This window comes from Diadema antillarum, unplaced genomic scaffold (genome assembly GCF_040938485.1).
Source record: "Diadema antillarum isolate AM-2024a unplaced genomic scaffold, OU_Dant_1.0 scf00000067, whole genome shotgun sequence".
In the NCBI taxonomy this organism is placed as follows: Eukaryota; Metazoa; Echinodermata; class Echinoidea; order Diadematoida; family Diadematidae; genus Diadema; species Diadema antillarum.
The window spans coordinates 563,653-579,180 of record NW_027270956.1 but is presented as its reverse complement, the minus strand read 5'-3'; the positions used below and the strand labels follow the sequence as shown (position 1 = coordinate 579,180).

The following is a 15,528-nucleotide window of genomic DNA, read 5'->3' as shown; positions in this document are numbered from 1 at the left end:
GCAGGAAAGCACGCTTAAAATGCTTTAGTGACGCTTTTGACAGAAACAGGTGTTTGAATTAATTAACGAGCGATGAATGTCCATGTGTAGAAGGTCCATGTTGTAATGATGCCCATTGCTATGAAACAGGAAGGAAGGTCATTGCACTGTCTTCCACCATGTTTACTAGAAGTGCTTCTTCACACCTCTGTGTATCAGAGCCGATACGGCTGATGAAATACACAAACAAACACACCACGCAACCGAATCTAAGAGGGGTTTTATTCTTGTTAGCCATTTGAAATATGCTTCTGTGTTTCCCTGCCGGAGGGTTAATGGTTTATGTAGTGCCCATCCAGTCGTACTTCCTCATTTTTTCAAAATATCGAGCACTTTAAAACTGCACCATGTATGCTTCAAGCTGGACTACATACATTGTACTGTATATGCTATATATTTCGCGGGGGTTTTATTTTCGCGAATTTCGCGAGTCGGGAGCTATTCGCGAAATTAACAACACGCGAAAATATTACCTTCCAAAATGAATCCCTTGCCTTGATGATACGAACATTTCAGTACTAGTATACCATGTCACGGCTTACCGAACAGACCATACTGGCTAAGCTTGTTTAGGCACGTCCACGTCTACTTACGAATACTGTAGAGAGCCAATCCATTATCGCAAGGGGTCTACTCGTCAGAAATCTAGCGCGATGGACTTAACCACTTCAAAAATGTTGAATTCTAACTTACTAGTTCACAGAGTTTGGCAAGTCTTTTTCATGCAGTGTATAACTAGTATCATTCTTATTTGCTAGTAAGTTGAAAATTCACACTTTCTTTGCCACTTCATATTTTCTCTGGTCCCCCAATCGCGAATTTAACCACTCGCGAAAATGTGTGACAGCAACAATTCGCGAAAATTTACGTACGCGAAAATTATAGCGTATACAGTACTTTTCCAAAAGAATATGACATTGTGATATACCAGATATTGCTGACTTTAGGCATACAATTGTACATCATGAAACTCAAAGGTTGATAAATTATAAATTTTTGGCATATATAATCAGTATTTCTGAAGTTACACAGGATTTAGATGTGACGACAGTGCATAATGGTTGTAATAAACTATGTCAAAAGCAGTGCTTTAGTGAGAATTTTTAAAGGCATTGCTTGCCACTGGTTGAAAAGTTTAAAGTTTATTTTGCATGTATTAAATATCTATTGATGTGGAATGTTTAATATATGAGCACTCTTTTTAGGTACAGATAAATGTATTTTTTCTGTTCCTTATTTGTGAATACAGGCAATGAAATTTGCCATTCAAACTATATCCATCAAAGGTAATGAGCAAAGAGGTTAGTTGTGCCTATGCATAGTAGGTAGAATGATTATTATGGGAATGGAGTTGGGCTTTGTTTCCCTACTGTGGCAAGGAATAGGAAGGCAATTACAGTACACTCCCGTTACAACGAACACAGTTATAACAAAATTCTAGTTAAAACGAAGTAAAAAATTCATACCGCAGCATTATCAGCTCTATGTTTTTTATTGTTTATTTGTTCGGTTGTAATGAAATTTCGATATAACGAAAGAAAACTGCCGGTCCCAAGGACTTTGTTAAATCGGGAGTCCACTGTATGTTGCTACATGTGTATGTATTCAGACAAACAGACAGAAAGATAATCATCAGCTGTATCCACAATGAACTGGCAGGCACTCACAAAAAACACCCACTGAAGAAACAATCGAAAAATACACAATAAATGTCTGACAAAGACAAGCATGAGATATCTTGTATAAGGACTCTTTATTCCTTTCTGTCATAGTTTTTCCTTTCAATATTTTGAGTATAAAAATGTATTTATATGTTCATATATAAACAAAAAGAACTCTCACATTCTTGGATGCAGTGTACAGACTCTCAAATAAAATATATCATTGAATTAGCTGCATCACAGTTGAAACCAAAGAACTCATACAATCACAGTAAATCAGACAACTTATTCGCCATTTTTTTTGTTTGTTTGTTTCATCTGATCCAGCCATCCAATTAAAACAGTACTTACACTCCTTTTACAAGTGTGACTTTTTCATGTGTAGCACTATGATCCCTGGCATTTTTTGTTTCGTCTGCTTAAAATTTAAGTCTGATAAGGAACGAGGGAGAGCCAATATCATAGATGGCCATATAGTTTGCCTAGGAATTCTTGTCTTGCATTACACTTACTAGCATATTTACCTATATGTGCTCTATTCTTCGCCAATGCAGACTCTTTTAGTACGACTGTATGTGTGCCCTTGTGCTCTTGCCAGAGTCATATTGCAAAATTTAATTTGTCATATTTTTATTTGACTAAAAATTATCTTCTCCAAGGCTACGAAGTATTCTACTTGCAGGCTTTGACTACTGGTACACTGTTAGTATGCTTCAAAATATAGAGCAAAATAGTGGTACTGTATATCAATTCTTAATTCATTCCTTCTTTTTTTTCCCTTTTTTTTGTCTTGGTTTCAAATTGACACTGCTTGCTAACATGATTTGATCTCAACATAGGATGACAATGATCTGATAATTCTTCTCCCTTCACCTCAAATTAGTCATATTCCAAGAAGGCCATCAACAGCTTGTGTCTTTTTGAATTTTCCTCCCTGAAACAGAGGGGGAAAAAAACAGCAACAGAAATACCAACAAATGTTTGTTGGTGGTTTAGACACTGCAAATTGAAACTGTACAGTACCAAAATGATAATGTGCATGGGTGGGTTCCTGTGTTTTTGTAGATTCAAACATAGAAAAGAATGCATAGAGATGTTTGACGTAAGGAAAAAAAAAATGAAAGAATTTCAGAACACAAGAGTTGAGCAAAATATAATATTAATAAGACAGGTATATAACACACAGTCAATTGTAACACTCTCAGACAATTCATTGTGTAAGTGTAGACACAGCTACTCGGTATTCAATAAACTGGCAAAAGCCTCTCTTTTCAAATCACCAGACATTTGATTAAAATAGCACTTATCTTACATTATAAAACCATATTCACTCTTTATATGACAGTGCTTATATTTTCTGAATTACCTATCAGGTACATTAATCAATAGGAAAATAAAGGTTGTGCCACAATGCTACTTCCTTTGAAAGTGCATAATGATATGCAGGCTTTTTAACAATTGTAGTTTTTGGTCTCCATAATCTCCTCAGTAGAAGAACATATAATGATGAGATAAGAAGATTCCAGATAACCTGTGTCCCATAGGGGACACATACATTGTACCTGAATTGTTACACTACCATTTTGGTTACAACATGGCTACCATGCGACTATCTAAATGACCCTTACATCACTGAGGGACATGAGTGAAAAAAAAAATCATGATTACCGGAAGTGAATAACGACATAAAGTACTGCTGGTGCCGATTGGGCACAAAACGTCTTCACTGTACCATCACAACATACAAATATATTCACACTTTCCGTGGTGACTTTCCGACTCTGCTCGAGCACAAAACTGTACAATATTTACAATGGGGCTCCCGCACACACGCACAATAAAACCGAGTCCACGATATTTCAACACATTTACGCATAGTTATAAGTCAATTTCCTTGCAAACTTTAAATAACTACAGGTGGACAATCGATGGCCACATACTAGTCATCATTACTAATGTCAAGAGTTGCATTCAGAAATGGACACAAATCTATTTCACATTCCCACAAGTATGTGCATTCCATGAATGAGTTGGCCCCTTCAAGTCTTGATGTCATTTCCACTGGATGCATACACACAAAAATACTTTATAAAATAAAATCAGCATATCATGACTACATTTTCATTCTATGTCAAAATCATTGACTTCAAAATCCATCACAATGTATATCCAGTGCAAAAATTGCTGAGTAGAAAGTCTGGTATACATCCATTGCCACATTACTTTGAGCCCCATGGCATATAAAGTTGCAATGGATTGTTCATTCATTCATTCATTGAAGAAAAAAGTAAGTAAGACCGTAACAACAAAAATCCCTTATCTGGAGCCAGTGATAATAAAGTGAAAGCCACATGGATTGATGTTTAAGGTAGTATGTTCCCATGACACCTTTCTGCTCTAAAATACCTGTTCTAAAGTATGTTGTAAAGCCCTCCTGGCATCAAACCAAATATTTAGTCTGCACTAGTTTACAGGAAAATGCATTAATTTGGACAGATTGTGTGCATCATTTATGCACCAATTAAAAAATTCATAAAGCCTGTAATGTCGTGAGTTTGTGTGTGCATGTGTGTATTTGTGCGTGCATATGTGTATTTGTGCGTGTGCATGTGCGCCAAACCAGTTCTTAAGTCGGGAATGTCTAGTGAAATTAGCAATGATGACCTCGTCAGGAAATTCATCAGGGAACACCCAATGTCAACTGTCTATACAATCTACAGTGTTCACCTTCATAAAGCATTCCTGTCAAATGAACTTTGTTGTCAAACATTCCCCATGATTCATGAAGTATGTACATCAAATAACACTATACCAACATTTGCACAGACATGTGTACATGTAAGACTGTTCATCATCTCTTTTACACATTGCTTGGTCATATTCTTTTCTTCCAAATGATATCACAATAGGCACCAATATTAAATAGTCAGTGGACTTGAGCTACAGGTTTATTATAACAAAATATGCAAAACATACTACTTACCTAATACCGATCTTTTACAAGGTGCACCTTGTTCGTACTTATCAATATCTATAGGCAAACATTTGTAGAAGGATCGAATGTATGCAATGGTCGGCTACAAAACCAAACACCTTCAATTATTATTAAATGCCATCATAACTACACTGTACACAAAATTCATGACAGAGCAGCAACAGCAGGGGTAAAATCATCCATTTCACATGATTCACAGTTAAATTTTGTATCCTGCAACATCACATTCTTTGGTTACAGCTGCACCATTTACGAAATCCTTCAAAATTAGACTATGGTCACTGCAGCACATATATTTCAATCTCCATTTCCTTTTTCTTTCTTTCTTTCTTTTTTTTTTTCAGCCATACTACTTTTCTAAGACACAGTACACATTAAAGTGCCAATAATGTTTTTACACACCAAAGGCTTCACATACACACACACCAAGACACACAAAGACATATCTAATTTCTACAAACACTGTTTTCACTAGATGCTTGTTCATGTTGGGAACGTGTCTTACTTCTCATTTACGGTCAAATCTAAAAGTTTACTACACATAACCGCTCAATGAAGTATATGCAGCATTGACTATTGGGAGAGAGGGGGTGCATTTGTAAGTAAATGACTCTCCTCTATTATTCTCCCCCACCCTTTTTTTTTTTGGGGGGGGGGGGGGAGGGGGGTGTTACCTCTAGCAAGCAAGTCTGCAGTGAAACTACTTAACTGCAAATATGATAGGTTCCAGATTCCGATATCATTCTTAATGTTATTTGTTATATACATATTAATAGATTTCAGAGCCCCTAAGATGCCTGTTTCACACTGACCAGATTTTTGTTGGTTATAGGCTCGGAACCTTGCAAGTGAATCTGGTTGTACAAATGAAGAGAAATCATTGTGGTCCACAAAATTCACCCTTCATTTTATACCTTGATCAACCATGACAATTCTTTCACAAACACTACACAGAAAATGATTTTTACTGCATTAGCAGTATATATTAATGTATTCCGCACAGGGATTTGTGCAGTCTGCATCCACGCTGATTTAAATGTTTTACGTTTTCACAAGCAATCTTCACAGCTACCTTTCTCAATATTACCAACTTCATTCTTTCAATATTAAACTTGATAACTTTTTGTGAGAAATGTACATGCATGACCGTGCAGTTGATATATGCCACCTCCAAAAGGTAAAAAAAACCAAAACAACAACAACAGAAGGAATCAAATACTGTGTACCGAACGTGATTTACAAAACAAAAAACAAAAAATGGAAAGACAATAGCTTGGTGAACTACAAAATGAAGGCCGTGGACGTGGACTACGAGACTTGCTGTCGTCTCCTCACGATTTCGTTGATGTACGCTTTCATCAGCTTGGCGATTTCGAACACCTGGAAAGATGGAGAGAAAAAAAAAAGTGAAAAATGAGAGATATGTGGCACACTTCTGATTGGAATTACAAGTGTCATAAATTAAAGGCAAAATAATACCTTGGACAGTATTTAAAGAAATAAAATCTTATGTGATCCTGCATAGAAACTCCACATGCAATCGCTGCATATGACTGTTTTAGTTAAGGTCCAATTCTCAAAGAGCAAAATTCTCAGCTTTAAAATGATAATATAGCTCTTAAAGACTGGACGTTTCCAAGCTGCAAAAAATAAACGATGAAAACAAACATATATGAACGCTGCTCTCGACAAAAGGGCTTTGAAGTTTAAAGAACAAATAATGCAAATGCGCTTGGCTACCCTTTTGTTGAACAAAGAGGAGATTTCAAACTCCATGGCCACCAACGTCAATCAAGACGTCATACACCCATTACAAACATTCTACTTGTGATTTTGTCAAACTACCAAATCTACTCTTTGCTGTCCTTTGTATTTCAGTAGGGGTTTTCATATTTTTCACAGAAAAACTTCAAGTCGTTATAGAGTACCAAAGTGTGATGTCACTGCCCTTCATTGCCACGGAAGCTGGTTCTAAATAACCTCATCTGGCTCGAGTGTTTAGTATGCACCTGGTTCCAATGCAAGCTTATAACAAAAGACTGTGGCAACATCACTATGGTATTCTATTTCCACAGAGTTTGTGCAACATACCTGAGTTGTTTCAAACGTGAGTTCGTCCCTCCTCCCCTCAATGACGATCTTGTATTCGTTTGGAATGGGTGCACCAAAGGAGAGTATTCTGGCAAAAAATGAAACAAGCAGGATGATATCTCATGAACAATGAGATGAGCTCATACAAATGTACTTCATATCCATATTCATATCTGTGATGCAGTAATTGCCAAAACACAAACTACTGGCCATCAGAAAGACTGGTGGCTTACTTCAGTCTGCCAATTCACTTCTGAGGAAGATGAGATGTCTGAACTTCAAACATAAGAAAAGTCCCAGGCAGGGCTGCCAAATTCTGCTAGTTGCAAAACATGATGCTGATGCACAACTGCACGTACATCATGCACCAACCAAACTGAATCAAATCTCAGAAATAAACTTCATTTCAAACACACATTTTCCAAGTTCTAATGAGGAAAAAAGAATATCATATGTTGTAAAAAGAACTACTGTACGAGCGGAAATTTTCGCGGTGGTTTTATTTTTGCGAATTTCGCGAATTGCCTCTGAACTGCGAAAATAACAACACGCGAAAATAACAACGCGCAAATAGTTACGTTCAGTTAGACCTTCGCAACCGCGAAATTAACAACACACGCAAATGTCCTCCAAGTAGCAATTCGCGAAAATATCTGTACGTGAAAATTTCAGCTCGTACAGTATACGAGTTGGCAGTTGAGCAAAGGTAAAGGTCAGTTTCAGATGGGATATGGGAATTTTTCAGATATTTCCAATCTTCAAGCATGACACTGGTACAATGAACTGTGACAACTTACTTCTCATAGGGTATCTCCTCAATTGGGTGAGGTATGCCTTGCTTGTGGATGGCCACCATGTCCGCGCCGACAGCCAGCCAGAGGCCAGAGGGGTACCGGGTGTCCCTGCACTCCACCTCAAAGAGCCGCGCCCCGTAGTACGGCCACTGCTGAATCATGGCCATGTATGCCTCCTGGGCTTGCTCTGGGCTCATGTGCTGGTTGGAGGAATGGATGGAAGGATGAAACGATCAATGGATGGTAAGAAGGATGGATGAATGGCAAGAAGAAGGGATGGAGGGATGGAATCAAGGGATGGAGGGATGGTAAGACAGATGAAGGGATGGAGGGATGGTAAGACGGATGAAGGAATGGAATAAAGGGACGGATGGATGGTAAGAAGAAGGAAGAAGGGATGGAAGGATGGAATAAAGGGATGGAGGGATGGTAAGAAGGATGAAGGGATGGAATAAAGGGATGGATGGATGGTAAGAAGAAGGAAGAAGGGATGGAAGGATGGAATAAAGGGATGGAGGGATGGTAAGAAGGATGAAGGGATGGAATAAAAGGATGGATGGATGGTAAGAAGGAAGAAGGGATAGAGGGATGGAATGAAGGGATGGAGGGATGGAATCAAGGGATGGAGGGATGGTAAGAAGGATGAAGGGATGGATTAAAGGGATGGATTGATGGATGGTAAGAAGAAGGAAGAAGGGATGGAGGAATGGAATCAAGGGATGGAGGGATGGTAAGAAGGATGAAAGGATAGATGGTGAGATGGAGGGGATATCAGGAGAGATGGATCAAAGAGAGGGAGTGGAGAGAAAGGTGGAGTGACAGAATGGACAGAGAGATGGAATAATGGAGAGAAGGATGAAGGGATGGAGAAATATGATAAAGTATCAGCAAGATGGACGGATGTAGAAGTGGAGAGAAAGGCAGAGGACAGAGGGATGAACAGACAGATGTAAGGATTACAAGAAGAATTTGGGAAGGTGGGGAGATGGATGGTGACATGGTTGAAAGGATGAAGGGATATAGGGATGCAATAACAAAGATAGAGGGATAGAAGAGGTGTGGATAGACAGATGGAGGACAGATAGAAGGATTAAAAGGAGGTCAGAGGAAAGGTGTGGAGATAGATGAATACATGGGTGGAGGGATAAAAGGATGGAAAGTTGGAAAGAGTGAGAGACAGATGGACAAAGAGATGCAGAGATACATGAAGAGATGGAGGAAAAGATGAAGAGGAGAGGAATGGACAGACAGATGGAAGGTGGAGAGAGGAACAGCAGAAGGATGGGGAGCAGATGAAGTGATGTGAGGAAGGAGAGATGGACAGAGGGATTGAGGGATGGAAGAAATAGATAGAGGGATGAAGACGGAGACAGAGAATCAATCACACAGATCACGCACTCATTCATGACATCCATCAAGGTACACAGAGCTACAGAACTAGAATCACAATATTAAACAATCAATCTTTCCAGCAGATGAAATAATTGCTGGATGACTGAGCTGACCTACAGTTGTACCTTCACCGACATTCTCCTTTTAAGAAAAAATAATACGGTACATTATCCCACTAATACTTCAAAACTATACACGACACACAAATTTAACATTTGATATGCCTGTCTACAGAGTGCAATGTGAACAATTCCCTCCTGAAAAAGCTCCATCATAATAAGAAAAAAAAATGTAACATCATAGATTAAAATGGAAATTGAGGTGGATTGATGGGCACATTTCTTACCTGCAAAGTTTTCCACTTCTCAATAACTGCTGTCGTGGTTGCTGAGATATCATCGGCATAGACGCTGTCTAGAATTGACTCATCTGAGGCTGAAGAATCAAGGGAAACAATATCTATAAATGTAATTTTAATTCACTCATATATATATATATTTTTTTGTATTTATGCAAAATGACAAATAACCAAAAAATATACAGGGGGGAGCCAAGTTATGATGCAAGTTCAGAATGTCCTGTCATTTTGCACAACTGTCCACATCAATCACCACTACTGCACCACAGACCTCAATAGGTGGGTCTTCATCAGCTTGAGCTTGAAGAATAGCCCGCTATTGCTGATCCAAAGAATTAGCCCGATCAGAAAATAGCCCGCTAATTTTGCAATGAAGACCAAAATAGCGAGCTATTCTGATCGGAAAATAAGCCAAAGAAATGGTGGACTTATTTGCAGAATAGCCAGCTAATTTGCAAAATAGCGCGCTAATCTTAACGCGTCTTCATCAGCTCGAGCTTAAACATCAGCACTGCATGTGTTTTGCACCACACAGGAATGTGGGCAGTCGGGTCGGAGTGTGTTCGTGCCAGCATCAAGCTTAAAAATCCGACTGTGCCATGCCTGAAGCTCGAGCTGGTGAAGACGCGATTGCACATTTCAGCTGACTTCAGGCTTATTTCTCTGATCCCCCATAAGCTCGCTATTCTTCAAGCTTGAGCTGATGAAGACCCACCTAATGGTCCACAAAGTACAAACTGCGCAATAAATTATGGGCAACTAGTCATACATGACTTTGTCCTTTGGTTGCCAAAATCAACAAAATAGCATGAAGGGATTTTAGCAGGAGCGGTGTAAGGTTGTTAAATGTATCAGCCAACCACATGTTGGGAGAAATGGCAGCCATATGACAAACAATGCATCTAAAATCCAGTCCATTATAAAAAGTGTTCTTCTATTCATAAACAAGGTATGCACCACACACTCAAAAGATTCATTTTCTTCATTTATTTTTTATTTTTTTAAGATGGGGGGTCAAACCAAAATACACACCATTAGAATTTAATCCTAACTTGAGAGAAAAACAACAACAACCATCTGACTAAGACGAAAAATTACAAATAAACCAAGCAAATCACAAAATTATTTTGAAAAATACTTCTTACTAGAAAAAAATTCTAATTTCTACAAGTATTGATGAGATGAATTTCCTGTCAGTAATATACCAACAGAGTGCAGATGAAAATATTCAAAGAAAAAAGTATGTATTTGTTGGTGCAAAATCTCGTTGAGTATCATTTTCCTCAAATCATGTGATGGCCTCATTTCATGGTAACCTACATTGCAATCAAAACAGAAAAGATGGTAACCCATGTCAACCCACACAAATGTACAAAAATGTAGTACATGGTATTTCACCACAGCATAACACACACTCAGTGCTCAATGTGATTTTTTTTTTTGTCTTTTTTGTAATAAAAACATGCATATCATGCACCCTAAACTACCATGACACCACACATACAATGTACCTTAAGGTAAAATTCACTAATTCCAGTTCAATGCACACTCTAGCAAGATAAAGTTGAGAAAGGAAAGAAATCTTTTTTTCATTCTTTTCAATTCTCAAATTTATGGGTCTCCAATGTGTGCTCAACTTGGGGTCAGTGCACACCATTACTGGATGCAAATTGGCAGTGTAGAAGCAGAAAGGTATTAATTCTACAGTCAATCTACAGTCTGAATGTCCTTCTGACTCTCAACTGATGATATGCTCTTTACGTGAGGTGAGATTCAAGAAAAAAAAATATGAGTCGAAGTTCTCATGCGCATCAGTGTATTACATCACTCTGGCAGTGCATATCCACATCCATGACTATCTTCATTCCGCCTTACTTAAATAAATATCACCATTATCACCAAAGTCATCCCAACTGCTATGAAAATAAGCATGCACCCTCATTAATAAGATCATCATTTCCATAGTGATTATCATCCTCCTTGATAATTGAAGACCTGAATATAAGAACGACCCAAGTCCAGTTTTTGGCCAAATTCAGTTTGACATGGGAAATTGTAGCTTATGCATGGACTCATCTTGTGTATAAATGATAAATCCTAATTACCCCCGGAAGTGCCTGAAATGAATGAGTTAAATCTTATATGAATGTAAGAATGAAGGACTTGGGTCATTTTTACATTCATATTATAGCGCCCTCTCTCATCCTTCTCTCATCTCTATAGCAGAATATCATGTATATGATTCAAAGAACGACCCAAGTCCATCACACAAAATGGCCTCTCCACAATTAATGTAAATGTTAATTGTCATTATAATATATAATCTAATTTGTATATAATGTTGCCTTCCCATCACAGTTAAATAGAATATTATTGGACATATAAAAAAAATATGAAGTTTTTTTAAGTTTACTCGAAATGGTCTTCCATGGACTTGGGTCGTTCTTATATTCAGATACTCAATTATCATCATCAGAATCCTATTCATTGCCATCTTTGTGATCACTATCACTTTAATCTAATCATCAGGATGAATTTTATCACCATTTGCACTCATTTCCACTGACTGAAGTTATCATCATCATCATCATTAGCATCATCCACACAGTAATCCATTGATGAAAGTTCACACATCATCATCAGCTTTTACACACAACACACCCTCAGTGCAACAGTGATCCAGACAAAATGTACCATTTTTCAAGTCTACGGTGGTAATGGATAAAAATGAAGCATGTAGGGTGTTATGATAATGTGCACTGCATCATCTTCGGGGGACCGGTGTCAACCGGAGGGGTGAAGCTAGGGTGGTGGCATTTCATGCATGTTACGTTGGTTGGTATGACCGAACGCTTGAACATCAGGGGGCAATGAATAAAGAATGTGTGGTTCGAGTTGAACTTACTTGCAGAGTAGTGATACCATTTGGGTTGATTATTAGTGAATGAGGTATAGAATAAAATACAGACAATACAGTTACATGAGTGCACAATAACATACCTGAATGAATTTAACATTCTAATGCAACTTTACTTGCAAGGTAGTATGGTTACACATAATTTCCTTCTTCATGTTTACAATGTGCTCTTGAAAATATTTAGCACCACAATTCGAATTTCCTGATTCTACATTGTAGCTGACATGTGTGAAATCTTACAAATCATATTTTGTTTTCTTTTTCTGGTCATGAGCATTCTATGGAAAATATACATGTACAATATGAACATTTTTTGGCCCTACCATGGATTTCATATTAAGAACTATGTCTAAATGTGAATATTTCCTAACAGGAAATATGTCATAACAAGTAAAAACATACCTCAATCTACAATCATTCTGGATAATGACAGCGTATCATTCATAATTTTTCTGGGCATATTTTACTGTAAAAATGGAACATTACCACAATTGATTTCTGGTCATTTTTGAAAACATGTGTACAGTTGTAACTTTGATATGTTGAAGACAGGCATTTAAAAGACATCTACACATAAAGAAGTACTCATGACTTTTTTTGGGCATGTTTTTCTGTAAACGAAACATTACCACAATTAATTTCTGGTCACTGTTGAAAACGTGTGTAACTATGATATGCTGAAGACAGGCATATAAAAAGACATGTACACATAACAAAGTAATTAGGACTTCAAGGAGGATGTATCTCGGGCTGACTGGCCTTATACACTGTATGTACCTGTCTTCTCAGTGCATGGAGTCAAAATCCTTCTGGCCTACGAGTGACAATTTACTGTAACATGCTGAAATTTTTGCAGACAGATATTTTTGCGAATGGCAGTTGATTTGGACATTTTCGCGAGTTGTAAATTTCACGCGGTGTAGTCTTCTCATAATCATGACAAATGAAAAAAAAAAAAGTTCAGAAGAAAGTGTGACATTTTAAACATTTTGTCAAAAAAACATAACCACTGCTTGAAATGAGATCAAATCTCTCAGATAAAAAAGTACTAGTATTTCAAAGATCTGAGCAGGGACCACCATAAATTTGTCTACAGCATCGGGGCTCAACTACTAAATAGTTACTTGATATTGCAATGCTAGTGTGCTGGCCTGGAACAACAATGTGCATGCAGGACATTTTTGTTTCACTTTTGTCAACACTTTCATGCACTGTTATTTTTGCAATCGAGAGCCTATTTGCAAAAATGAAACCACTGCAAGCATTTAGGCATGTATACAATATTTCTCAGTGCTACCCTTAAGATTGAGTTTGATATTGCTACTCAACACAGGCTGTTCTTTTCACTGAATCAGAATGACAAATGTACTATGTGTAACTGTTATACGAATGATTATTTTAACAGACTTCTACAATGTGTGTCCTTTCCGAACAATTGGCTTAGATATAAATATTCATGTATGATTACATATGAGTGCATTTAAGGGGATCAGTCACAAACATGAAATGAAGGAATCACCTGGCCTGGTACAGTGTGCATGTGTTTGATGTGATGCTGACATAAGAATATATTACACACACTTTTCAACTGATTTAAAAAACATGAAGTTATAATGTGGAAATGATTGATATACTCGGATATCATCAAAATTAAATCTAAATGTCAATGTGTAATGTACATGAACCAGCTTCTTTTAGTGTGTATGTGTGTGATATATCGTAGCTGTACTTATATGCAAATTTTAATTTCAATTGAAAAAGAAGACATGCAATTAAAGTGTGGTAATCATTAATGTATTATAAAGATATCAAATCTCAAAGTTAAAGTGCAACGTACATGAAATAGCTTGATTCACTATGTGTTTTAATGTGATATTATATATACATTCATAGACATGCAGTCTCTGTAAAGAAAACAAAACAAAACTTATAAGGTGCAAACAAATATATTTTCAAATATCTCAATCTTAATGTTTAATGTACATGAACCTACTTCCAAAGCAGAGTAAAAAGTACCCGGTAATCAAATGTAATCATTCCATTTTCACCCTATATGTGTTATTGATTTTTTCCTTTTTTGTCGTTGTTGATACTCTAAACATCATGAATTTCATGCACATACCATAATCACCTAATTTCACAATCAAAACCTATTTGTATAATCCTTTTTTTTTTTAAGGTGAGCTTGATACTGAATACTGAGCTTCTCCTCAATAGTCAAATCAGTTTCTTTTGAAATCTAACAATATCAGCATTGCACACGTTTCTTCATTGCGAGTCTCTGGGGTTGTATTCAAACTCAACAGAATTTTTAATTCTGGCTTGAAGAACCGATACATTTTGCACCATATTAGTTTGTCATTATATTGTACTGTAAGTATACTATACAAAATACATGTATCTCATATTAACATTGCTAGGAAACATATGACACTTGAGAATGAAATTATAAGTTCAATCTTTTTTTTTTTCAAAAAATTCTATCTAGATGCAAATGCTCTATCTTTAAATATAAACTTTAAATGTATATATAACCAACTGTATTTCATGTGCTACAGTTTGCACATACATAACTGACTAAATCTTAAGAAAACAACGCATCCCTCAAAAAGATTAAATCATTCATTATCCTCTTGTCTGTTAAAGTATATATCACAGAATTCTTGTATGAGAGAAAATATGAGCAGATTCATCGTACCTGACTTCTGAAGTCTTCGTAAAGTCTTTTCACCCAGTCCTCGTAGCGTTCCCTGCAAACATGGAATAATCATTGACATGACTGTCCACTGGAAATTTGAATATTGACAGAGACAATGCAAGACAGGTGAATAGTAATTAAATTTAAACCTGTCTTTAGTAAAAAGACAAATATGCTCTCCAATTATGACATACTCCTCAAACTTCACCAGCAACCACAAGATACATGAATCATGAGCTATGGACATTCCAGTTTACAAATTTATATTCTGCCAAATTTTTGTCTCGTCGGCAATCAAATATTAGGAAACTAGAAGCTGTCAAATCCATTAAGTACACCTTTGGAAAAGACAAAATCAAAGAAGCATAGATCTGAATACATTATGCATCTGATTAGGTAATAATACTCCCTCCAAACTTAAACTAAATTGAAGACTAGTCCCGAGCATACTTGGGCAGGTGTGTATGGGAAATGTGTTTTACTCAAAGCAATATCAGCTCGTCCTCAGCAGGTTAAAAACAACCTGTAACATACAATAATCTTTTAATGCACAATTGCAGGTACTGTATGAATACTTAGAGTT

The 15,528-nt window shown here is 36.9% G+C and overlaps 1 protein-coding gene across 1 annotated transcript in view; it reads right to left on the bottom strand.

The window, feature by feature from the left end:
• Positions 1-5,864: 5,864 nt before the first annotated feature.
• Positions 5,865-15,528, bottom strand: part of LOC139716584 (unconventional myosin-X-like) — a 192,287-nt gene continuing 182,623 nt past the window's right edge. The window contains exons 46-50 of the mRNA XM_071628111.1: positions 14,946-14,997; positions 9,319-9,401; positions 7,584-7,780; positions 6,787-6,874; positions 5,865-6,075 (exon numbers count right to left, since the gene is read on the bottom strand). Of these exons, the coding sequence (XP_071484212.1) occupies positions 6,004-6,075; positions 6,787-6,874; positions 7,584-7,780; positions 9,319-9,401; positions 14,946-14,997 (492 nt within the window). The 3' untranslated portion in view covers positions 5,865-6,003. The remainder of the gene's footprint in view (positions 6,076-6,786; positions 6,875-7,583; positions 7,781-9,318; positions 9,402-14,945; positions 14,998-15,528) is intronic.